General features: G+C 42.2%; 1 protein-coding gene and 1 long non-coding RNA gene across 2 annotated transcripts; one reads left to right on the top strand and one right to left on the bottom strand.

Annotated features, from left to right (window-relative positions):
• The first annotated feature begins 14,250 nt into the window (after positions 1-14,250).
• LOC145166199 (zinc finger CCCH domain-containing protein 19-like) lies at positions 14,251-20,792 on the top strand. Its single transcript, XM_079085138.1, has 10 exons — positions 14,251-15,597; positions 15,667-15,746; positions 17,068-17,261; positions 17,358-18,228; positions 18,322-18,446; positions 18,523-18,582; positions 18,662-18,712; positions 18,802-18,872; positions 18,999-19,150; positions 19,220-20,792. The coding sequence occupies exons 1-10, from the start codon at positions 14,477-14,479 to the stop codon at positions 20,488-20,490; spliced, it is 3,996 nt and encodes a 1,331-aa protein (XP_078941264.1). The 5' UTR covers positions 14,251-14,476; the 3' UTR covers positions 20,491-20,792.
• A 4,441-nt stretch (positions 20,793-25,233) lies between these two features.
• LOC145162490 (uncharacterized) lies at positions 25,234-25,825 on the bottom strand. Its single transcript, XR_013739138.1, has 3 exons — positions 25,768-25,825; positions 25,415-25,533; positions 25,234-25,333 (listed from the first exon to the last, which is right to left on the bottom strand). It is a non-coding gene; the product is annotated as an uncharacterized LOC145162490 (long non-coding RNA).
• Between the last annotated feature and the right edge of the window lie 652 nt (positions 25,826-26,477).

The following is a 26,477-nucleotide window of genomic DNA, read 5'->3' as shown; positions in this document are numbered from 1 at the left end:
CGAGTTGGGTTGGGATTGCCCGATCCTGATGAAAAGGAGGCAACTCGACGAGTTGGTTCGGGATTTCGTGATTCTGTGGATAATTGAAACTCGACGAGTTGAAGGATAACTCGACGAGTTGAGTCAACTCGGAGCGTTGACTTTGACTTTAACTTGGATGTTGACTTTGACCAGGGTTGACCCTTGAGGGGTTATGAAACATGGAATGGTTACTAAAGGTTGTGTTATGTAGGGGTTTGAGCATAACCGATCGCGGGGCAGAGATGTTTCAACTATCATCCGACACTTGAGGTGAGTTTCCTCCTGTTTGAACGGGTCGAAGGCACCAATGCCGACCCGTATCTATGACTGTATGTTTTTTGGACTAATGTCCGATGTCTGGCGGTGCCCGAGGAATGTTTATATGTTTTCGGGCTAAGGTCCGCCCGAGGAATGTTTATATGCGTGTTTCCGAACTACGGTTCGATGCTGGGTGGTACCCGATGACTATGTGTATGTTTAATTATACTTGTTGTCTATGTGATACTTGTATGTGCCTGGTTAGGGAGGTGAGTGTGGGTGGGGTCCCGTATCTCATCACTAGCTGAGTGTGGACGAGGTTCCATATCTCATCATTAGCAGAGTAGGGGCGGGGCCCATGATATGCGAGGCCTTAGGACAGGAACATATAGTACTGTGTATGGTTCCTTATGTGCTAGCATGATTATATGATGTTATTTGTATGTGTATAGCGGGCGAGGCCCAGTGACAGGCGAGGCCTGGGACGAACATACTTGTATACCGTGCGTGGCTCGATGCCAGGCGGGGCCTGATGCCAGGCGAAGCCTGATGCTGGGCGGAGCCCGAGGTAGGGGCGGGGGACCAGTATATGTGACTATGTGTATGATATGTGGTAGTATGGGGAACTCACTATGCTTCGTGCTTACAATTTTTAGTTTTGGTTTCAGGTACTTCTGGTAGCAAAGGGAAGAGCACGGGATGACTGCATTGCACACACCATGATGTTTAGCCTCGGATGTTTACCCTGATGTTTTGAATTGGAAACTCCGATAATAATGTTTTGAGATAACTTGACTTATGTTTTGATGGAATGTTTTGATAACTATGGTTTAATTTTATAATTTAAAACGAAATTTTTGGGGCCGTATTTTATGAGTATTACAATGTAAATAACTAAAACCTATAGGCTCTGATACCACTTTGTGTTTTATTAACATCAATACAATTCGTTTATTCGAGTCTTTTTGTTGCTGGTGTTTGAGGAAGTTTCAGATTAATGAAGTTTTTGCATTTTGGGTACGCTCACAAGAGAGGAACTCTACGTTGGGTTCTCAAGTTCGATCAACATGCTAGACCAAAGAAGTCCAAGAAGAAGACGAAGGTATGATTACTCATTTTTATGTTTATCAAAGTTGCATAGATTTGTTTGAGTTAGATATGCTTGTTTCGAGCCTATAGACCAGAAAAGTTGTTGCTTCTATTGTCATAATTTGGTCTTTGACTAGGCTCAAAACCCATCAAATGGGGGTGGTATTGGGAGTCGTATGGGTGTTTGAAGCCGATGATTTTGAAGCTTAGGTTGGTGGGCGGGAAGAGAACAATGCTTTTTGGGGGTTGCTTTGAATCAAATGGGGGCATTGAAAGAGAAGTCGTTCAAGGAAGTGGGTCAATAGAATTGTCTACGTGGCAAAGGATAACCGAGTTACCCCTTCAGAATTCCCAAAATGAGTATTTAAATCCAAAAATTGTCACTTTATGCCCCTACAAAGCCAAAAAATAAATTTAAAGGCTGATTAGACCAATTCCGAAAACATTGTATGAGTATAATGTCATTTTCCCTTTTACGTATCCCAACTAACTTATCAATTATTTTTCCCAAACATCATTATCGGTTAACTTTCCTGTCATGTGAACATCTTTTCTTAATATATTCAAGAGGACTTTTCAACTAGTCTATCATATAGAATGTTAGTAACTTATTACTTTTGCATCTTCAAAATGTAGCATGTAGACAAATTTGTGTTTATGTATATGTCATTTAGAAATGACTTATGACTATAATTAGGGGTGTAAGTGAGCCGAGCTACTCGTGAGCTACTCGGGATCGACTCGTTAAAAGCTCGACTCGAGATCGAATTAAACGAGCCTGAGCCGAGCTCGAGTCTAAATATGAGGCTCGTTTATTAAACGAGCTCGAGCCGAGCTTCAGTTAGTCGGCTTGCGAGCCTAAACGAGCTTAAACGAGCCTATATATATATATATATATATATATATACACACACACACACATACATACATTCATACACACACACACACATATACATATATATATATATATATATATATATATATATATATATATATATATACATGGATGCTCGTTTAGGCTCGATTAGGCTCGCGAGCCCACTAAATTGTTCACGAGCCGAGCCCGAGCTTCATTTTAAGGCTCGAATCGAGCTCGAGTGTAACACCCAAAAATTCAAGCCAAATTCAAACTTTCAAAACATGTCGAATTTATCAAAACATTACAACTTTGTTTTCAAAATACATTTATATCAGAGTTTTCCCAGAAACATAACATAATAGGAGGAGCTGTACGATCATGCCTTCGCCTTGCCGCGATCCCCTGATGTACCTGAAACAATAAACTGAAACTGTAAGCCCGAAAGCTTAGTGAGTTACCCCCAAAATACCGATACACATACAGTCCACATAACCATGTCACACCATGACATATCATAACAAACTGAGCAGAACAGCACATAACGGGTCCACAACTTTACAGACTGGAATACCCCTGGGCCCACAGTGTGAGTCTGGAATGCCTACCGGGGCCTCATCTCACATCTGGATTGCCACCGAGCCCTCAGTACGAGTCTGGAATGCCTACCGGGCCCTCAGCTCGTATCTGGAATGCCATCGAGCCCTCAGTATGAGTCTGGAATGCCTACCGGGCCCTTAGCTCGTATCTGGAATGCTCCCAAGTCCTCAGTATGAGTCTGGAATGCCTATCGGGCCCTCAGCTCATATCTGGAATACTCTAGGGTTTGTTGGCTACCGCACGGAGCAGTACAACCTCAACCCATCCCACATAACATATCAACATGTAACAGATAATGCACATGCAGACAATCAATCAGTATCACAGGTAGTCCTACAGACCTACCCTCTAGCGTATCAAACTAGTATGCATAACTAACTCATACTCAACATAATACAACTACTAGGATATCATATCTAATGGGCCGGCCTTGGTGCCTTAGACCCCTTAGTATAGTGAGGATAACTCACCTCGCAACTGTCGTCGGAAATAAGAAGGCTCAACTCCTGGGTCCAACACGAACTCCACCACCTATAGGTACCATACAAACCTTTTTCATAAATCTCCCAATTACCAGAAACCATCAGAAGTCAACTGGTCAACCCTTGGTCCAAGTCAAAGTCCACAGTCAAAGTCAACAGTCTATGTTGACTCGACTCGTCGAGTGCAGATCACCGACTCGTCGAGTCCTTCCTGAACTCGAGAAGTTGTGAAATCCTTGATTGGCTCGTCGAGTTCCCTTTTTAACTCGTCGAGTTCATACGTGGCCAAGATTTGGAAGAACCCCTAGCCAACTCGCTGAGTCTTCTAACAACTCACCGAGTTCAAGGCAATCTTCAACGAACTCGCCGAGTTGCTCAACCAACTCGCCGAGTTCACGACTATGTTCATAGGACTCGCCGAGTCCAGCGTTCTACTCGCCGAGTTCATTCAGTCCTTTTTCCATACATACCTGGTTTGAGCCATGCAGCGGCTCCAAACCACAGATCTAGGCTTCTAGGGCATGCTTATCACGTAAAGTTGCAAACTTTACATGCATGCATAGCTTTAAGGGCTCCAAATGTCAAAACTAAGCTCTTAATGGGGTTCTAAGCTCAAGAGGGACCTCAATCACGAACATAACTGAGACTTTACAACTGTAGAAGGTAATGAGGGTCCAGATCTGAAGTATAGCCCAACCATAAGGTTTCTCTACCAAGGATTTGGGGTTTTAGGGCTTAAAAGCAACAATTTAGGGACAAACAAGATCTAATAGATCAATAATCAAGATGGAAACTTTATTACCAGAATGGGTGACCACAAATGAATGTGTTCTGGATCTAAGTCCCCTTCCTTGAGCTCTTCAACCCCTTCCTTCTTCCACTTGCTCCAATGTGCACCAAAAGTCCCTTCACAAGGCAACAATCACTCAAACTTACCAATGGAGACTAGGGTTTCGATAAGGAATGCTCTGAGGGTGATAGAGGCTGAGATGGGGCTATAAGGACGTTTAAATAGGGTGCAAACCCTAAGGATTAGGGTTTCCTCCTGACCGGCCTACTCGCCGAGTCCAGGCGTGGACTCGCCGAGTAGATCACTTAAAGCCCGCGTCCAATTCGACATCTACTCGGCGAGTTAGGGCTACAACTCGCCGAGTAGCTCTTACAAAAAGAAACATTTAATCAAATTAAATACGTACCAGGAACGGGGCGTTACAATTCTCCCCCACTTGTCTCAGACTTCGTCCTCGAAGTCTGCTGCTGCTGCATCTGAAAACAACTCCGGGTAATGCCCCCGCATCTCCTCTTCGGACTCCCACGTCCACTCTGAACCCTTCCGGTGCTGCCACTACACCTTCACTAACTGAACCACCTTGTTCCTCAAGGTCTTCGCCTTTCGATCTAAGATCGCAACTGGTCTCTCGATATAATTCAGGCTGCTATCAACCTGAATATCCTCCATGGGTACTACTGCTGACTCGTCCACCAAACACTTCCTCAACTGAGAAACATGGAAAGTGTTGTGGATCTGGCTAAGCTCTGCCGGGAGATCCAATCGATAGGCGACCCGACCCACCCGGGCCAAAACCCTAAAAGGACCAATGAACCTGGGGCCCAGCTTGCCCCTCTTCCGGAATCTGACGACACCCTTCCAGGGTGATACCTTCAGGAGGACCATGTCACCCACCTGAAACTCCAACTCGGATCGGCGTTTGTCGGCATAACTCTTCTGCCGACTCTGAGCGGTCTGCAAACGCTGTCTAACCTGCTGGATCTTTTCGGTAGTCTGCAAGACTACCTCCGTACTACCCATCACCCTGTGCCCAACTTCACCCCAACAAACCGGGGTGCGACATCTCCGCCCGTACAACATCGCGAATGGCGGGGCGCCAAGGCTAGAATGATAGCTGTTGTTGTAGGCGAACTCCGCAAGCGGTAGGTGAGAATCCCAGCTCCCACCGAAATCAATGACACATGCCCGCAACATGTCCTCGAGGGTCTGAATAGTCCGCTCGCTCTGGCCGTCTGTCTGCGGGTGGAATGTTGTGCTGAAGTGCAATCGCCTGCCCAACTCCTCGTGAAACTTTTGCCAGAAGTGGGAGGTAAACCTGACATCCCGATCAGAGACAATGGAGACAGGAACCCCATGGCGAGACACGATCTCCCGAACGTACAATTCGGCCAATTTCGCGGCCGATGAGCCCTCTCGTATAGCCAAGAAATGGGCGCTCTTGGTCAATCGATCCACGATGACCCATATAGCATCAAACCCCTTTGCCGTCTTCGACAATTTGGTAATAAAATCCATCGTGATCTGTTCCCATTTCCACATGGGAATCTCTAGGGGCTGCAGCTTTCCATGCGGCCACTGATGCTCGGCCTTGACCATCCTACAGGTCAAGCACCTCTCAACGTACCAAGCGATTTCCCACTTCATGCACGGCCACCAATAGCTCAAACTCAAATCCCGATACATCTTGGTAGCCCCCGGGTGAATAGAGAAATGAGACTTATGAGCCTCCTCCATAACCGTCTGCCTAACCCCACCCGTCATTGGAACCCAAACCCGACCGCATCGAGTTAATAGTCCCCGACTATCCTGCACAAACCGGGTGTTCTCGCCCTTGATCCTCTCCAGCTTCCAATTTTCCGGGCGGATGCCCTCAACCTGGGCATCTCTGATCAAACTCACCAGCGGAGAATCCACCGCTATCCTCATACATACCGCTGGGGTGGAAAACCCCGCTGACTTGCGGCTCAAAGCGTCCGCCACTACATTCGCTTTACCAGGATGGTAAAGGATCTCACAATCGTAGTCCTTGACTACGTCCAGCCACCTGCGTTGCCTCATGTTCAGGTTCGGCTGATCCATGATATGTCTCAAGCTCTTGTGATCCGTGTAAATGGTACAACGAACCCCATAGAGGTAGTGTCTCCATATCTTGAGGGCGAACACCACCGCCCCCAGTTCCAAGTCATGCGTAGGGTATCTCGTCTCATGCGGCTTCAGCTGCCGCGATGCGTAGGCTATCACTCGTCCTCTTTGCATGAGGACCGCCCCTAAACCTGTGATGGATGCATCACAGAACACCACAAAATCCTCGACTCCCTCCGGGAGTGTCAATACTGGAGCCTCGCACAAATGCTGACGGAGGGTCTCAAACGCCCTCTGCTGCTCGGGACCCCATCGGAAATCCACTCCCTTCCTTGTCAGATGAGTGAGGGGCACTGCAATCTTGGAGAAGTCCCGTATGAACCTCCGGTAGTACCCTGCCAACCCCAGAAAGCTCCTAATATCTGAGGGAGATTTCGGAACCTCCCACTGCATAACCGCCTCGATTTTGGCCGGATCGACCAAAATCCCCTCCTGGTTAACGAGATGTCCGAGGAACTGGACCTCCCGTAACCAAAACTCACACTTCGAGAACTTGGCGTATAGCCGTTCCCGTCTTAGAACTCCCAACAGCTCTCGCAGATGTTCCTCATGCTGCTCTCGGGTCTTGGAATACACCAAGATATCATCTATAAACACTATGACCGAGCGATCAAGCATCGGTCTACAGACCCGATTCATCAGGTCCATGAACACCATTGGCGCGTTGGTGAGCCCAAACGGCATCACCACGAACTCGTAATGTCCATAACGAGTTCGGAACGCGGTCTTCTCCACGTCCTCCTCTCTGACCCTGACCTGATGATACCCAGACCTCAAGTCTATCTTGGAAAACCAAGATGCACCCTGTAACTGGTCGAAGAGATCGTCTATCCTCGGGAGTGGATAACGGTTCTCCACCGTCAACTTATTCAACTCCCGGTAATCGATACACATCCGGTGCGAACCGTCCTTCTTCCGGACGAAAAGTATCGGTGCTCCCCATGGAGAACTGCTAGGTCGAATGAACTGCTTGCCCAGCAGTTCCTGCAGCTGCGATGACAGCTCCTGCATTTCTGGCGGTGCCAATCGGTACGACGCCTTAGCAATAGGGGCCGCACCTGGCACCAGGTCGATCCTGAACTCAACCTGCCTCTCTGGAGGTATCCCTGGTGACTCCTCCGGGAATACGTCTGCGAACTCCCTGACCACTGGTACGTCGAAAACCGAAATCTGATCCCTGGCTCGCGTATCTACCACATACGCTAGATAACCTGCACACCCGTGCTGAATGTACTGTCGTGCCCTGGCAACTGAACAAAACCCTGATCCCACTCTTGTGCCCTCGCCATATACAATCAGTTCTCCCCCACTTGGGGTTCGAACTACTACTCGCTGCCCCTCACAGTCGATCATGGCACCGAATCGACTGAGCCAATCCATGCCTACAATCACGCATACCTCCCCCATGGGAATCAGAATCAAATCTATTGGAAATGACACCCCGAAAATCTCCAAGTCACACCCTCGATAAACTGAAGAAGCAGAAACCCCGTGTTCGTTGGCGATAGACACTCGCAACGGACACTCTAACTCGCCCACTGGCGCACTGAACTCCCTACTAAATGTCTGAGATACGAAGGACCGACTCGCCCCCGAGTCAAATAAGACCAAAGCAGGCAAGGAGTTCACTAAAAACGTACCAGCAACCACATCTTGAGGGCGAACACCACCGCCCCCAGTTCCAAGTCATGCGTAGGGTATCTCGTCTCATGCGGCTTCAGCTGCCGCGATGCGTAGGCTATCACTCGTCCTCTCTGCATGAGGACCGCCCCTAAACCTATGATGGATGCATCACAGAACACCACAAAATCCTCGACTCCCTTCGGGAGTGTCAATACTGGAGCCTCGCACAAATGCTGACGGAGGGTCTCAAACGCCCTCTGCTGCTCGAGACCCCATCGGAAATCCACTCCCTTCCTTGTCAGATGAGTGAGGGGCACTGCAATCTTGGAGAAGTCCCGTATGAACCTCCGGTAGTACCCTGCCAACCCCAGAAAGCTCCTAATATCTGAGGGAGATTTCGGAACCTCCCACTGCATAACCGCCTCGATTTTGGCCGGATCGACCAAAATCCCCTCCTGGTTAACGAGATGTCCGAGGAACTGGACCTCCCGTAACCAAAACTCACACTTCGAGAACTTGGCGTACAACCGTTCCCGTCTTAGAACTCCCAACAGCTCTCGCAGATGTTCCTCATGCTGCTCTCGGGTCTTGGAATACACCAAGATATCATCTATAAACACTATGACCGAGCGATCAAGCATCGGTCTACAGACCCGATTCATCAGGTCCATGAACACCATTGGCGCGTTGGTGAGCCCAAACGGCATCACCACGAACTCGTAATGTCCATAACGAGTTCGGAACGCGGTCTTCTCCACGTCCTCCTCTCTGACCCTGACCTGATGATACCCAGACCTCAAGTCTATCTTGGAAAACCAAGATGCACCCTGTAACTGGTCGAAGAGATCGTCTATCCTCGGGAGTGGATAACGGTTCTTCACCGTCAACTTATTCAACTCCCGGTAATCGATACACATCCGGTGCGAACCGTCCTTCTTCCGGACGAAAAGTATCGGTGCTCCCCATGGAGAACTGCTAGGTCGAATGAACTGCTTGCCCAGCAGTTCCTGCAGCTGCGATGACAGCTCCTGCATTTCTGGCGGTGCCAATCGGTACGGCGCCTTAGCAATAGGGGCCGCACCTGGCACCAGGTCGATCCTGAACTCGACCTGCCTCTCTGGAGGTATCCCTGGTGACTCCTCCGGGAATACGTCTGCGAACTCCCTGACCACCGGTACGTCGGAAACCGAAATCTGATCCCTGGCTCGCGTATCTACCACATACGCTAGATAACCTGCACACCCGTGCTGAATGTACTGTCGTGCCCTGGCAACTGAACAAAACCCTGATCCCACTCTTGTGCCCTCGCCATATACAATCAGTTCTCCCCCACTTGGGGTTCGAACTACTACTCGCTGCCCCTCACAGTCGATCATGGCACCGAATCGACTGAGCCAATCCATGCCTACAATCACGCATACCTCCCCCATGGGAATCAGAATCAAATCTATCGGAAATGACACCCCGAAAATCTCCAAGTCACACCCTCGATAAACTGAAGAAGCAGAAACCTCGTGTTCGTTGGCGATAGACACTCGCAACGGACACTCTAACTCGCCCACTGGCGCACTGAACTCCCTACTAAATGTCTGAGATACGAAGGACCGACTCGCCCCCGAGTCAAATAAGACCAAAGCAGGCAAGGAGTTCACTAAAAACGTACCAGCAACCACATCTGGTGCTGCTCTGGCCTCCTCCACTGTAAGCTGGAAGACACGACCCTGAGCCTTTGGAGGCTCTGCCCTGACTGGTCTCCCATCCGTGATCCTCAAAGTAGCCGGCGCTGGAGCATGCGCCGGTTTGGCGGCGAGTAACGGGCAGTTGGCCTTCAAATGGTCAACCTGGTCACAATGGTAACATAACCTCATACTCTGAACTGGAGCGGCCTGACGACAGTCTTTCGCGTAATGCCCCTCCTTGCCACACTTGTGGCATCCACTACCAGCTCGACACACACCAGAATGACCCTTGCCACACTTCCCATATGTGCGGCTCTGCTGACCCCCGGTCCTAGTATCAGCGGTCTTAGACCGCTTCGGCGCCGGCTGAGAATGTGCCGGGGCCTGCCGCTGTTCTCTCAACTGCTGCTCAATCTCCAACTCACACCGTCTGGCGGCCTCCTGCAACTCTAGAAGAGTATCACATCGCTGGGTAGACACAAATTGACGGATATCCGTCTTGAGCATGCTCAGATAACGGGTCATCTGGGCCTGCTCTGAAGCAAACTCCGGGCAAAACATCGCCCTCTCAGTGAACATCCAGGTGATCTCCGTCACCGACTCCCCATCCTGTCTCAAACTCAAAAACTCCTGTGCCAATCGCTCCCACTCAACCCGTGGAATGTAACGGGCGCGGAACATATCCCTGAACTGCTCCCAAGTAACAGCAGCTCTCTGATCATCAGAGTACGACCCAGTCGCAAGTCTCCACCAGTCCTTGGCCCCAGACCTAAGCAGGTTCAGAGCACACCTGACCTTCTGGTCAGCAGGACACGAGCAGGTGAAGAAACACCCCTCCACATCTGAAATCCACCTCATAGCCTTGATGGGATCCTGCGTCCCATCAAAAGTAGGGGGCTTCGTGTTATCGAAGTCCCTGTACTGAAAACCTCTACCAACTCCTCCTCCCGTCGCTGATACAGCTGATGCAGCTGCTGCGGCGGCTGTCTCTGCAAGGGCTGCATAACGCTCATCAAAATACTCCACCATGGCGGTCTTGATCGACCCGAACATCTCCGGTAACTGAGCCCGGAATGCAGCAGCAACCTCATCATGCAGGATCTCTCGAATCCTGGCATCCAACTCCTCTGTACCCATCTGCACCACTGGCTCAGGTGCTGTCGGCCCCTCCTGGCCTCTGTCCCCTGATCCTGATCCCGAACCGGATCCAGCCACGAAGCGCCTCGTCATCACCATTCTGAAACATATCACCAGTTATCAGATAATTCATATAAATCACTGGGAGCCAACTCCCTACTAACCCTAGGGATTGCGACTTACTTGACACGCGTATAGGTCCTGTGCTTTCAGTAGCATGGGCCCCTACTACCTTCCACACCTACCCGTATTTGCCCCAAGTATCACCACAACACCCTAACAATATGCACAACATGGCGAGCGCTCAATCCTCACTCCTAGAGGAATGCTAAATATCTTATAACTGACCTCCCGGTCTCACTCAATCCTTCCTATCCATGAAACTTCCACCAACCCTGCAGCACTAATGTATGCTAGCCATGCATAACGCTGGACCCTATAGACTTTAGAATATCCAATCCTACCCCAAGCCCCCAATCAAACAAGAATAGAACATAAGGCCAAACATTCTCAGGCTATAAGATCTTAATTATGTACAACTGGGATGCATTCTCAGGCTATAAGATCTTAATTATATCCAATCCTACCCCAAGCCCCCAATCAAACATTCTCAGGCTATAAGATCTTAATTATGTACAAATGGGATGCATACATTAGACAACTACAGTAATGATGTCAATCTCACATAAAGGAAACCCTAGGCTAGCAGGCATCATGTATTCAGGAAATTCTATCATGCAATTCCTGAAGATCCCTAGCCTAGCACTAACATGCTGTTCTATCATATCGTATAATCAAATAACTTGTATGGTATTTTGGGGTCTACATACTGGCTCCGGCTGATCGTACGCCCTGCATCCTCCTTTATTTATTTTGAAAACCTTTTTGAAAAATCATTTTGAAAATCCTTTCCTTGATTTGAGACTGGAGTCACTCGAGTGTTCCTCCAATTCACTCAAACCAAGGCTCTGATACCAACTTGTAACACCCAAAAATTCAAGCCAAATTTAAACTTTCAAAACATGTAGAATTTATCAAAACATTACAACTTTGTTTTCAAAATACATTTATATCAGAGTTTTCCCAGAAACATAACATAATAGGAGGAGCTGTACGATCATGCCTTTGCCTTGCCGCGATCCCCTGATGTACCTGAAACAATAAACTGAAACTGTAAGCCCGAAAGCTTAGTGAGTTACCCCCAAAATACCGATACACATACAGTCCACATAACCATGTCACACCATGACATATCATAACAAACTGAGCAGAACAGCACATAACGGGTCCACAGCTTTACAGACTGGAATACCCCTGGGCCCACAGTGTGAGTCTGGAATGCCTACCGGGGCCTCAGCTCACATCTGGATTGCCATCGAGCCCTCAGTACGAGTCTGGAATGCCTACCGGGCCCTCAGCTCGTATCTGGAATGCCACCGAGCCCTCAGTACGAGTCTGGAATGCCTACCGGGCCCTCAGCTCGTATCTGGAATGCTCCCAAGTCCTCAGTATGAGTCTGGAATGCCTATCGGGCCCTCAACTCATATCTGGAATACTCTAGGGTTTGTTGGCTACCGCACGGAGCAGTATAACCTCAACCCATCCCACATAACATATCAACATGTAACAGATAATGCACATGCAGACAATCAATCAGTATCACAGGTAGTCCTACAGACCTACCCTCTAGCGTATCAAACTAGCATGCATAACTAACTCATACTCAACATAATACAACTACTAGGATATCATATCCAATGGGCCGGCCTTGGTGCCTTAGACCCCTTAGTATAGTGAGGATAACTCACCTCGCAACTGTCGTCGGAAATAAGAAGGCTCAACTCCTGGGTCCAACACGAACTCCACCACCTATAGGTACCATACAAACCTTTTTCATAAATCTCCCAATTACCAGAAACCATCAGAAGTCAGCTGTTCAACCCTTGGTCCAAGTCAAAGTCCACAGTCAAAGTCAACAGTCTATGTTGAATCGACTCGTCGAGTGCAGATCACCGACTCGTCGAGTCCTTCCTGAACTCGAGAAGTCGTGAAATCCTTTATTGGCTCGCCGAGTTCCCTTTTTAACTTGTCGAGTTCATACGTGGCCAAGATTTGGAAGAAACCCTAGCCAACTCGCTGAGTCTTCTAACAACTCGCCGAGTTCAAGGCAATCTTCAACGAACTCACCGAGTTGCTCAACCAACTCGCCGAGTTCACGGCTATGTTCATAGGACTCGCCGAGTCCAGCGTTCTACTCGCCGAGTTCATTCAGTCCTTTTTCCATACAGACCTGGTTTGAGCCATGCAGCGGCTCCAAACCACAGATCTAGGCTTCTAGGGCATGCTTATCACGTAAAGTTGCAAACTTTACATGCATGCATAGCTTTAAGGGCTCCAAATGTCAAAACTAAGCTCTTAATGGGGTTTTAAGCTCAAGAGGGACCTCAATCACGAACATAACTGAGACTTTACAACTCTAGAAGGTAATGAGGGTCCAGATCTGAAGTATAGCCCAACCATAAGGTTTCTCTACCAAGGATTTGGGGTTTTAGGGCTTAAAAGCAACAATTTAGGGACAAACAAGATCTAATAGATCAATAATCAAGATGGAAACTTTATTACCATAATGGGTGACCACAAATGAATGTGTTCTGGATCTAAGTCCCCTTCCTTGAGCTCTTCAACCCCTTCCTTCTTCCACTTGCTCCAATGTGCACCAAAAGTCCCTTCACAAGGCAACAATCACTCAAACTCACGAATGGAGACTAGGGTTTCGATAAGGAATGCTCTGAGGGTGATGGAGGCTGAGATGGGGCTATAAGGACGTTTAAATAGGGTGCAAACCCTAAGGATTAGGGTTTCCTCCTGACTGGCCTACTCGCCGAGTCCAGGCGTGGACTCGCCGAGTAGATCACTTAAAGCCCGCGTCCAATTCGACATCTACTCGGCGAGTTAGGGTTACAACTCGCCGAGTAGCTCTTACAAAAAGAAACATTTAATCAAATTAAATACGTACCAGGAACGGGGCGTTACATCGAGCTTCCTCAAAATTAAACGAGCCGAGCTCGAGCTTGGTCAGGCTCGGGCTCGGCTCGGCTCGTTTACACCCCTAACTATAATTCGTGAGTCATTACTATAAATGAAACAATAGAAATAAATAAAGAAAGATCGTAAGTTATCATCTAATAACCCATTGTGCCTAATGGTTTGCGGTTTCTAAAATCGACCACAAAATCAAATAACACTATATGAATATAGTTTTAGAAATAAACCAAAACCACAAGAAATCAACCCGTATCAAAACCCGCAAAAACCGAACTATTTTCCTAACACTTTTTATACCTTCAAAAACCGACTTTATGGTTGATGATTTGATTTTGACCAAAAACCACACCACACTCGGTCCTACTTTTCACATATAAAATTTGATTTAGTTAGGACTATGCAAGACAATAAAAGGTCATTTAACGACCAAGAATTTACCGTTCTTCTAATTAGGCAGGAAGTGAAATATAAAGTATTGTCAAGGGACTAGTTAGTAACTCGATCGTGTATTTATTTATTCGTTCGTCCGGTTTTATTTTGGCTTGAAAAATACCAAATTCGAGGCGAAGAACTCTCTCCTACTCTGTCTCATCTCGTTCTCTCTCACACACAGATACACACAGTACCCCATTGATATCGCCTTCTCTCTATATTTCCACACTTCTCTCACTTTGCGGAGCTTCGTAACATCCGACACATGTGTAGTCATAGGGAAAGGGGAAAATTAGGGTTAGGGTTTTGAAGAGATTTCGCCATGGAGGTCGAAGAAGAAAATAACTCAAAGCACCTTCAAGAATCGACAACAACCGTATCAAATGAAAGTTTGTTAGAAAATAATAGCATGAATGATACAGAATTAGAAATAAAGGTACCAGAATCGAACACTCAAGAAGAGCAAGGAGAAAAATCGTCTGTTTTATCCCCTAAATTGGACGATCCAAATCCTTTTGACGCGGTTGCAGTGGGGGAAACAGCGGAGGAGAAGGGGGTTATTGTTGAATGCGAGAACTCCGAGCAAACGGGTGGATGTTGGAACTCGGTGGTGGTCGAGCCTACGAGTTTGTTGAAAGACGAGAAGAACGGAGCCGAGGGTGCTGCAAATGATGGAATTTCTACCTCTGATGTTGCTGCTACGGAGCGTGGTGGTAGCGAGTTAACAAATTCGACCAAAGTTGACGTTGGAGAGTGTGAGGCAGCTGTAATTGTGCGAGATAATGGTTTAGATTCAGTCGAAGAAAATGCCAATAACAGCGAGGAGGTTACCAATACAAATGGTTCGTTCGTGATTGAGAATGATAAAGACGGAAGCGACGACAAAATGGAGACTGTGAAAGTGGAGGAAGCTGGCGAGACGATGAAAGAGGGCGGGGGAGTGGATGTTCCGCTGGTGCCAGTTGCTGAAATTGATGAAAGAGAGGAAGTGATGGCGGATGTTAAGAGTGATGGTGACGAAATTGTTCTAGGAGATGAAGCAATCACAGAGAGTCAGGTTGATGTCCAAGAAGCGGATGCAGAAGTTGTTGCAGATGAAGAGGAAGGTCTTGAGGAAGGAAACACGACAGACGACGAGAACGCTGCTGGTGCTGCAGAAAACGAGGATGAAGAACCAACGTTGACAGATGAGGAGAAATCATTAGATACAGAATTGGAGACCGATGAAGAAGCAACCATGGCTGATGAAGAGAAAGTCCCAACGGAGGAGATGGAAACGGAATTGACAGAGTCGGTTGTTAAGCGTGGCAGAAGGAAACGGAAAAGAGGAGGAAAGAACTCAAAAGCTACCCCCAAGTCTACAGTTGGGCGTAAGAAGATAATTGACGAAGATGTTTGCTTCATTTGCTTTGATGGCGGAGACCTTGTCCTATGCGATATAAGGTGAGTGTTCTTGATTGATGATCAATCTGGGTTTACAGTGTTCTAAATTCCATTGTTCCATATTTACAGGACTTGCCCTAAAGCTTATCATCCTTCTTGTGTAAACCGAGAAGCTGCTTTCTTCCAAACTAAGGGTCGATGGAATTGTGGTATGTTCTCTATCCTCTCATACATTTAAATAATTATTGCTTTTCACCTCATGTGATATATTACCATTTATATTATCAAAACAAGGACCAAAATTGACTCTTCTCAGAAAATAGTTTCTGAAAACAAGGTAAATGACAAAGACTAAGGGGGCGTTTGGTTTGCTGGGTTCCTTAGGAATTCAATTACATTCCATTTTGGTGTAAAAGTAAAACTTGCTCCTTCTGGGTTCTCTTGAGCTGACATTCACCAAACAAGCACCAACCAAAGAGGAAATTTTTCATAGAATGTGTATATGAAAAACGAATGAATGAAATATATGTTTATGACGATTGAATGAATGAAATCATACATGGGGTATTTATATAGTGTGGATTGGGGATTTAAGGTGTTCATTTAGAACAGCCAAAGTTTTTTTTTTTTTTTTTTTTTTTTTTTTTTCTGCTGTAAATGGTTAATGGTGTTACATGATATATGAGAGCTAATCTTGCAGCAGTTGGCTTGTATCAGAGATTCAGTTAAAAGGGAGATTCATCAGAGAACCTGGCAACCTGCCACAACACAGATACCATGAATGCTTCACTGCTAAAGTTGATGGCTTTTTTCCAGTAGGATTAGTGTCAATGTGTGACTCCATGAATTCTTAATTAATCTGTTCAAGCAAGCAAAGCCTTTTTTTGTCTAGTGAAGTTGTCAAAGGAAAGACTATTGTTTTCCAATATCTGGACACCATTCAAGAACGATTAATTCTTCGTTTTTTTGAAGTTGATCAAAATAGGAAAATCCAATGGCATTATATTATGCTTGTTCTTTTTTGATGTAACCACATTCAAATGTATAATTAAGTCCTTGTTGTAAACAAATGCAAGGACTTGAATGTAGTATGATTAAGTTGTTGTAAGGGCACACATACATACTTGTTTCACGCAATTACTGCAAAAGCATTTTAAATAACCATTCTACTACACCTTTTGCAATATTTGTTTTCATTGTTTTCTCATGAGAATAATCTCAAGAAAAAAGTTTTTCTTCTTGACCTTAAACAACAAAGAGATAAACATGGCAACTGAGAAATGAAGAAAAGATCATGAAAATGAAAAAGAAGGAAGTGAAATAAAGAAATCATTTTGAAATTGTTCATGGATCCAAATTTGCTTCTAATGTGCAGTTGCTCAATGCATTCATGAATCATATTAAAGTTGTGTGTTTTGGTTTCCTATGTGCCATATTAAATACTTGAGTTTCTCAGAAACCATATAGATGTGCTTTTACTTAAATTACCATGGTAGCAACTTATTTATTTATTTAAATTTTGGGTTTCAGGTTGGCACCTGTGTAGTACCTGTGAGAAGAAGGCTGAATACATGTGCTATACATGCACCTTTTCCTTGTGCAAATCATGTATCAAAACCAATGTTATATTATGTCTCAAAGAGAAAGAGAAGAAAGGTTTTTGTGAGACTTGCATGAAAACCATCATGCTAATCGAAAAAAACTCTCAGGAAAATCAAAATCAGGTATAATTATATTATTCTTTACTCTTAATTTAATCATCTATCTATATTCTATAGACTATAGTATCAATTGATAACTAAAAATCTCTGTTTCAACAGGTGGATGTAGATTTTGATGACAAGAACAGCTGGGAATATCTATTTAAAGATTATTGGATAGACATGAAATCCAAACTCAATCTTTCATTACCCGACCTTCTTGAGGCCAAGAATGCTTGGAAAGGATTCGATCCAGCTGGCAAGAAAGACCTGCCAGCTGTACACTCTGAAGGTGGTTCAGGCTCAGAAAACCCTTCCCCTTCCCCTTCCCCTTCCCCTTCCCTACAAACAAAAAAGAAGAGAATAAGAAAGCCTAAAAAGCTCAAAGAAGATCTGAAAAACACCGAGTGGGCATCAAAAGAGCTTCTAGAATTCGTGGCCCACATGACAGGTGGCGACACGTCATTTCAAACACAGTTTGATGTCCAAGCTCTCTTGCTGGAATACATTAAAACAAACAAACTTCGCGATTCGCGTCGCAAAAGTTATATAATTTGTGATGCAAGACTCGAAAGACTTTTTGGAAAACCACGAGTAGGACATTTTGAGATGTTGAAGCTTCTAGAATCCCATTTTCTTATCAAAGAAGATTCTCAGATAGATGATGTACAACTACAAGGGGACACTGTTGATACTGATGTTGTCCAGGTGGACAATGATGATGAAGGTAATGAGAATGTGAAAAGCGGGAAAGATAATAAAAAACGTAAAATTCGCAAGAAAGTTGACCGAGAACCTCAGTCAAACCGTGAGGATTATGCTGCGATTGATACACACAATATAAGTTTAATTTACATGAGAAGGAAGTTGGTGGAGGATTTACTTAAAGATAATGAAACATTTCATAAAAAAGTTTTTGGGACGTTTGTTAGAATAAGGATTCCTGGTGCTCATAATAAGAGTGACATATATAGACTGGTTCAAGTTACAGGTGATTAAACACTTTACTATTTTTAAAAAATTTGGATTTCTAATATTGCTATGTATGCAATTAATTCGGTTAATCTACAATGATTGAAAACAGGGACTATCAAAACAGAGGAATATTCAGTTGGCAAACAGAAGACTGATTCCATGCTTGAAATATTGAATCTTGACAAAACGGAATCTGTATCCATTGATACCATTTCAAATCAAGAATTCACAGAGGTTATAAAGTTAATTTTTTTTTGTAGAATTATTGGTATCTTTTGAGTTGCTGATATGTTTAGTTTTGATATGGTAGGATGAATGCAAGCGTCTAAGGCAAAGTATAAAGTGTGGATTGATAAATAGGCTGAAAGTGGTATGTTTTTCTTTTTTCTTTATATAAAAAAAAGAAAAAAAGTTATTTCCATTGTTCTAACACGTTTGGTTGCTTGTAGGGAGACATTCTGGATAAAGCCATGGAACTTCAAGCTGCAAGAGTTGATGATGTAAGTTCTGTAATTTGATTCATCTTTTTCTTTATTTATGTATTTTATTTTAAATATATTTTGTATATAATGTTTTATAAATGTTTCAGTGGCTTGAATTGGAGGTTTTGCGCCTTAGTCATCTTCGTGATCGAGCAAGTGATTTAGGGCGTAAAAAGGAATATCCTTTTTTTTTTTTTCTTAAATATTTACTGTTTCATATTACCACCATTTTCCCTTTCATTTTTATGTTAGTCATGATGAATTTAATGGAGGTTTGTGTGATCCTTGACTTATATATATCCACGCTGAGAGAATGTGTAGAAAAACTACAAATTTTGAAGACACCTGAAGAACGTGCTCGTAGGCTAGAAGATTTACCTGTAATACATGATGATCCTACTATGGATCCAAAACATGTGTCTGAAGATGACACAGATGAAGATGACAAGAAACAAGGTATATTAATTAACGATAAGTAAATTTCAGTAAAAAGATTGGTTTATGATTCTCTATTGCTATATGTAGATACATACAAAAGCTCTGTGGGCCCCAGATTTAATAATAACCGGAGACGAGACTACCCCTCAAAAGAACCTTGGAGTAGTACAAGAGGTCCTGCTAAAAATTACGAATTTGCCCGTTTCTCGAACAAAACCGAACCACATAATGAAAATTTACGCGATCAAGGACGGGACCCAATCGTATTAAAGAAAAACGAAGATTCACCTTCACCTTCACCTTCAAGTTCAAGAAAAGATGTTATTCCCGAAACTACCCCTGAAGTAAATGAAACAGAGAAAATGTGGCATTACAAGGATCCATCTGGGAAAATTCAAGGCCCGTTTTCGATGGTACAGTTGCGTAAATGGAACAATAGTAAGTTTTTTCCTGTTGATTTGAAAATATGGAGAAAGAGTGAGAAGGAAGATGATGGTGTTCTTTTAACCGATGCATTAGAGGGACGATTTACAATTACAATTAAAATTACGCCCCCCGTTAAGTGGGGCCCGAAACATGATGAGAGAGATGGTTTTGGTTTGGGTAGCCTTCCCTCTCCTACTCCTACTCCAAACCAAAGTAAGAGTATGGCTAGTTCTTCGTATCATGGTGGCAACGAAGGGCTGCAGTCACCTACACCGAGTGCTAGTGGTCCCCGGATGGTGGCATTTGGTGGTGGTAATAATATGCCGCCGCCAGTTGCTCAACCGGTTACCACCACCGATCAAAGTCTTTCTGGTGGACCTTATGGTTGGAGTGGCGGTGCACCTCATAATCCACAACCGAGCCCCCAGTGGGGTGGTGGTGGTGGTGTACCGAATATGGTTCAGAATCCTGCCGGAAACTTTCTGCCGCCGCCACCACCAGCACCACCAAATGTAAGTTGGCAACCTCCTCCAGGAAATCAAAACATGAATTGGGGAGCTAATGTTCAAGGTCCACAATTAACAGTGAATTCCCCATGGGGTTTGCAACTGCAAGCAGGTGGTGGTTGGGTTGGTCCACTACCACCAACACCAACACCAGCACCGGGTCAAGGGTGGGTTCCTGGGAATGGAATTGGAAACCTTAATTGGGTTCCTGGTGAGGCGAACCAGGGAGCATCATCGAATATGATGAGCACTGGATGGGTTGGTGGACCCAGTGAGATAGGGTGGGGTCCACAGGCGAACCTGGGGTGGGGTTCCCCAACACCTAGGAATCGAGGAGGTATGTGGGACAGAAATGAACAAAACTACAACAGAAGTGGGTTTTCAGGACAAAAGAGGAATAGAGGTGGTGGTTATACAAGGCACTAAAAGAGACAAACCTCAAAACCCCGGGGGGGTGTTGGTGTGATCGTAACATTTGTTTTGTACAGCATTTGTAGTGTGTCGTGAGTAGATGAAAGATGGATGTTTGTGTTTTAGGCTATATCATAGTGTTACTTATCATCTCTCTTTCGTCAAAGATAGAAAACATGTGCAGCGTAGGTTTTTATGTGCTTTTAAGATTTAACATAATATCATAACCGACTAGACTTGTCTGTCTTGTCTTGTAGCATTGCAGGTTTTTAGTTATTGTTTATGCTGAATAAACGTGCTTCATGGTTCATGCCATAGACACCATATGATTCAAAGTGACACTTAATGATGTTTTTTTTTTTTTTTTTTTTTTTTTTTTGGTTTCGTATAAAAGCAGTGTTTTTTCTATCATCAGATCAAGGGGTGTTTTTTCATATATGTATAAATTGTTTATGTAACATCTTAATAGCTCATATGTAAGTGGAAGACACTAAGTTCATTTGATTTGACTTGATAGTCTCATAGATTTAACGGGTAAATGATTTAAAATCATCAACTAAACCGTTTGGAATTGTTTGTTTCTTACAGAGAGAGAGAAAAAAAAAAAAAATCAATGGTGGAATTAAGTCATCTGGCCTTTTTTGTTTCATAAAGAAAGAATAACCATGGTGTAATTTTATTTCCATCAATTATTCATACTTTCTGACAAAAGGGTTGAAATTGTTGTACCTTCTACAGTTCTTCTGCTCACAGAGCTTCGGAGTTTGGATCTGTGTTGTAGACACTGTTGGATGGGCACCACCATCCCAAGTAGAGACATTTACCTTAAGCTTTACCGTTTTGATCCCGGTTGCAATTATGATATTTTTTTCAATATTAATGTATAGATATTCAAAGTGGTATAATTGCAATATTATTAATTCCTGTTAATTTCTTAAAATGTCAGTTGATCCAATCTCATAAGCTTCAAGCTTGAGATGACATGTCATTAAAAAAAACCATAAACGGATGTTTTGTTGGTGCTTGAAGTGTTATCAAGCATTTTAGGTAATTCATATTTAAGGATTATGTCATGCACACATGTCCATATGCTTTTGTGTACTACGGTGCCCAAGACCGTTCAAAGCCGATTTGAGGCACGGAGCAAAAGTAAATATGAGATCCTTCAAAACATAGAATATATTAATTAAATAACTAAAGTTGAAGTATAATAAAGTCTAACAATTGTATTAGAATAAGGTAGACGTATAATTGAAGTGGAGCATATAGGATCACAATCCAATCTTCCAAACATATCTTCAATGCTTTTACCTCACTCATTTCTAAGAAAAAGCATCACCACATTAAATGGATTTTAGGATCTAAAACTTACTAGCTTTTATACCCACGTAGTTGGGGCCAAATCAAGCTTCGGAACAACTTGAAAAACCTAATTATAAACACTATTTTACGTTGCCTTTATTAGTAAAACAAAAACATAATCATAGAACCAATTTTATAGTCTATAAAATGGAATAAAGAACGACACATATCAAACAAAATATTGAACTCTTACCAAATTCGAATATCCATACTAATTCCCCGTTAATATCCTTCAAATTAATAAAAATTCCGCATTTTTAGCAAATGATCATGCAACATAAATATAGAAAACCACAAAACTAGAATGAAATTATAAATAATTATACACCTATAAAATAAAAGTATAAATTAAACTAAACCATCCATGCTCATGATGTCTCTCCCACATTGCCTCTGCTTTTCCAACATCTTTAATTCTTTATCAAAACTAACTTGAAACACCTATAAACTTAAAAGATGAGTGGATAAAAATTAAGTGATTAATATATTTCACTTACTATTAGATTCAAATTCAGAGAGCAGAGAATATAGTCATCGAGATTCAGAAATGAATTTCAGTTGGCAATTGAACGTTAGAACTTCAAATTTCATAAATCATAAATCAATATTTATAACTTGTAAAACTCAGAGAATTAGAAATCAGAACTCAAGTCTGAAACAGATGGACAAAATGAACACATATACATATATGATCGTTGATTGATTTAATTAGTTAATTTATCATTGTTTCCTTAAAATAAATGGTCAACCATGAATTATACATTTATATAATACTTAGTGATTTACATATTATCCTAACTAACTAACTAACTATATATATATATATATATATATATATATATATATATATATATATATATATATATATATATATATATATATATATATATATATATATATATGCTTAGGTTATTCTATTCTAACTAATTATTGTATGAATATCGTATGCTATGAGAATTACTAAGAAAATAAGCTGTTTAGCAATGCGAATACGTTCAACTTTACAAAAATATCGTCATTTTCATGCATTCTCACTAATTATTATTTATTTTTGTTCTCACACATCGTTTTTCACTCATTTTCATTCTGACAGAATACGACCCAAATAAACATTCTGACATAAATGAGAATAATAATAATAAGTGTATAATAACCTTATAGACGATTTAATTAGTGAGAATGTGTGTTAATGACAATAGTTATATAAGATTGAACGTATTTATATTATCAAACAACATATTTTCTTTATCATTCTCATAGCATACGATATCCGCACAATAATTAGTTAGAATACTTGAACCTAGCTCTCTCTCTCTCTCTCTCTCTTTCTCTCTCTCTCTCTCTCTTTCTCTCTCTCTCTCTCTCTCTATATATATATATATATATATATATATATATATATATATATATATATATATATATATATATATATATATTGTAACACCCAGAATTAGAAAGACCAAGAAAAGAAAGGAAAAGCTCTAAGTCATGAGTCAACTCGTCGAGTCCAGGGAGGAACTCGACTAGTTGGAGCGGGATCCGGGGTATAGAGTAAGTGACCGACTCGGCGAGTCGGCTAGTGGACTCGGCGAGTCTGGTTTGGACGAGAAAAGCCCTAATCCCGGGGGTTGTGCCCTATATAAAGCACATTATAACCCACCCTCAGCCTTTTTACCACCCTTTTGAGATCCAGAAACCCTAAATCGTGAGTGAGAGTCATTGGAGGCAATTTGGAGCTTAGATAAGTGGTTTTTGGTGAAGAGATCTTGAAGATCAAGAAGCTTGGATCAAGGGGTTTACAGAGATCTGGATTATTCTTCAGTGGGAGGTCATCTTGGAGGTAATAAGCTGTTACCTTCACCCTTTTTGCATCTAGATCTATTCTCGAATGAGATTTTGGGGCTATTTTGGTAAGATTAAGATCTATTTCGGGTTTGGGGCTTAGATCTGAGGTTGCTACTTCAGATCTAGAGTTGTGATGGTCCAGAATGTCTTAAAGCAACAGTCAATGAGTTATTGGTGAAGCCCCTTTGTCTTAGACCCTAGCCCTAGAGTGTTTTGGGCCTTTAGCCCCTTTGTCTTCCGGTAGCGGAGGGAAGAGCTCGGGATGATCGCATGGCACACACCATAGTTAGTCAGCCTGGGATGTTTTACTCTGATGAAATGAACAAGTGTTTTGGAAATGAAACTATGATTTGTCATATAAACCCTTTTTGTATGTTTGAATGACTTAACGCTATGAATTAGTAATGTTTTAAAAGAAATTTTTGGACTCGAAATTTGGGATGTTATATATATATATATATATATATATATATATATATATATATATATATATATATATATAGACTTAGGTTATTCTATTCAAAGTAATTATTGTGTTATTGTATGCATAAATATGGACCAATCAATTTTACTTATTTTAAGAAAGTGATTAATATATATTATTGAATTAAATATAATTGAAAAATATCATCTAAATTAATTACAAGGGCATTTTAGTCAATTAATATATATTTAATAAAGGAAAGTTGCATATTTTAAGGGATCATAGAATCTATTAATTTTAAAAATCCGATTTTACGAATTATAATTCTTTTAATTCGGACATTCTGACAGAATATGTTTATGAGTATATTCAAAAATAAAAATATTCTTGAACCATAAATAATAAAAATATTCTTGAACCTATTTCTTGATCTTGACTTTAAAAACTTCTTGTAGAATAACAAATTCTTGAACAATCAATTGAAGAATAAAAACAAAAAATACATTATTTCTTATAGAATACGGGTAACAATTGTTAAGAATTACATTTATTGTTAAAGAATAAAACAAAAAAAACTTTCAAAACGGGAAAAAAAACATCAAAATCTAAAAACGACACTAATACATTCTAAAAGAATAATGTTGCTTAGAATCACTTTCAATTTTGTGGTCCGTTCTTCAAGCATCAACTTCTGTGAAAACAAAACCAAATTCTAGTTTAGATTCCAATAATGCATTAGCAAATGAAAAATAAAAAACTAAATTCCTTTGGAAAAATATGTGGACTTGTGAATTGCACCAAAACCAATAACCAAGAATTGTAGAACATGCATAAATCAGTGAGAAAATATCCACACTCCATTCCAACAGAATTAGAATTCATGATCCATTCCAACAGAATTGGAATTCGTGATTCCATTCCAATAGAATTGGAATCTCACCAATATCATCCATTGAATCATCTACAGAAACAAATTGATTTTTATCATATAAGAAGAAGTAAATTTGATATGAAAATAGTGACAAACTACCTTCACTTTGAAAATAGTCAAAATAGTGGTCAGATTTATAAAGTCTTTTAAAGATATAAAAAGATGCCAAGAAGTAAAATGCATTTATAGTGTATACCTCTAGCCTTTTTCTTAACTTATCATGCCCTTTTAATAGCAAATGCACAGGAATATAACATGATAGGAAGATTATCCATCCTAATGTCAGAACAAGAACCCTGAGATATGAACAAAAAATAAGCAAAGAAACCAAATGTTCAATTTCTCATTATGCAGAGTTACATACAACAAACAGTTACCTTCCAGGGAAAAGAATTCCATATCTAACTACAACTCCCAAACACCACAAAGGGAATAAATATATATTCCAGTTCCAAGGCTCTGGAGGATTTGATTTGAAGCATCGTGTGAAAGAATCCTGCTCATGCAGATGGAATTTGGTTAGACACAACTAAAATCATGAATCCTCACCATTAGGGAAGGAAAAAAACGAATTCACAGTGCAGAAAGCACACTAGACACAATTGTAACAGTATTTTTCAGATGATAAAACATCTAGTAGATCGAATGAGTCAATTCGCACGGATAGAAGAAGAAACATAAAAAATCGAGGCGAAATTAGAAAGGAGTATAAGAGGAAATCAACACTTACATCGACAATGGCACCAGCCGCCTCCGTTAACGTCAGGGAGATGTCCAGCAAATCGCGCCTACACAAAAATATGCAATCGATCGATCGAGCTTTCCAAATAAGAATATACACATATAGATTGATGGATGATTGAATGGTTATAGTGGTTAATTTGGGTTGGGTCGGAATGATTGAGCAGTTGTTCTTGCAGGTCAAAAGAAATTGAAAAGGTCTCGAAATCGTAACTCATACTTGTAATCGGAATCGAGCATGTGTTTGGAAGTGTGATGTTCAGGGCAATGGAATCGTGATTGGGATTCTGGGCACTTCAAATGGTTAATTTGGGTTGGGTCGGAATGATTAAGCAGTTGTTCTTGGAGGTCAAAAGAAAAGTCAAAATTGATGATTTGTGGATGCCAAACTGCGAACGAACGAAACTAGGCTCGCACTCTGACCCACGAACATTCGTTGACTGTGATTCACAAGCGAACCTATGCTTGGGTTTGGGGTATAATCGACGGCCTTGGAACGAACCTGGAAATGACGGTGGTGGCGATCTTCTGTTTTGGAGCTAGGGTTTGGGAGGATCGAATGGGATAAAATACAGTATTGTTGATTGTTTTAAAAAGGGATAAAGGTAGGTCAAAGTAATTACCATAATTATAGGAGTGTATTTGTAGAAATTATTTATCAAATTAGTAAATTACCCTTATTTATTTGTTTGATTATTT

This window comes from Lactuca virosa, chromosome 3 (assembly GCF_052849685.1).
Source record: "Lactuca virosa cultivar CGN04683 chromosome 3, Lactuca_virosa_CGN04683_v6, whole genome shotgun sequence".
Lineage (NCBI taxonomy): Eukaryota > Viridiplantae > Streptophyta > Magnoliopsida > Asterales > Asteraceae > Lactuca > Lactuca virosa.
The sequence above is the reverse complement of the archived record's forward strand: the minus strand, read 5'-3'. Positions and strand labels throughout refer to the sequence as shown.

Excerpts from the sequence above, each read along its gene's own strand:
- LOC145166199 (XM_079085138.1), top strand. The coding sequence starts at position 14,477 with ATGGAGGTCGAAGAAGAAAATAACTCAAAGCACCTTCAAGAATCGACA. Across the intron at positions 18,713-18,801 it reads AAGCTGCAAGAGTTGATGAT|TGGCTTGAATTGGAGGTTTT; the intron begins GTAAGTTCTGTA and ends TAAATGTTTCAG. Across the intron at positions 18,873-18,998 it reads GATTTAGGGCGTAAAAAGGA|GCTGAGAGAATGTGTAGAAA; the intron begins ATATCCTTTTTT and ends ATATATATCCAC.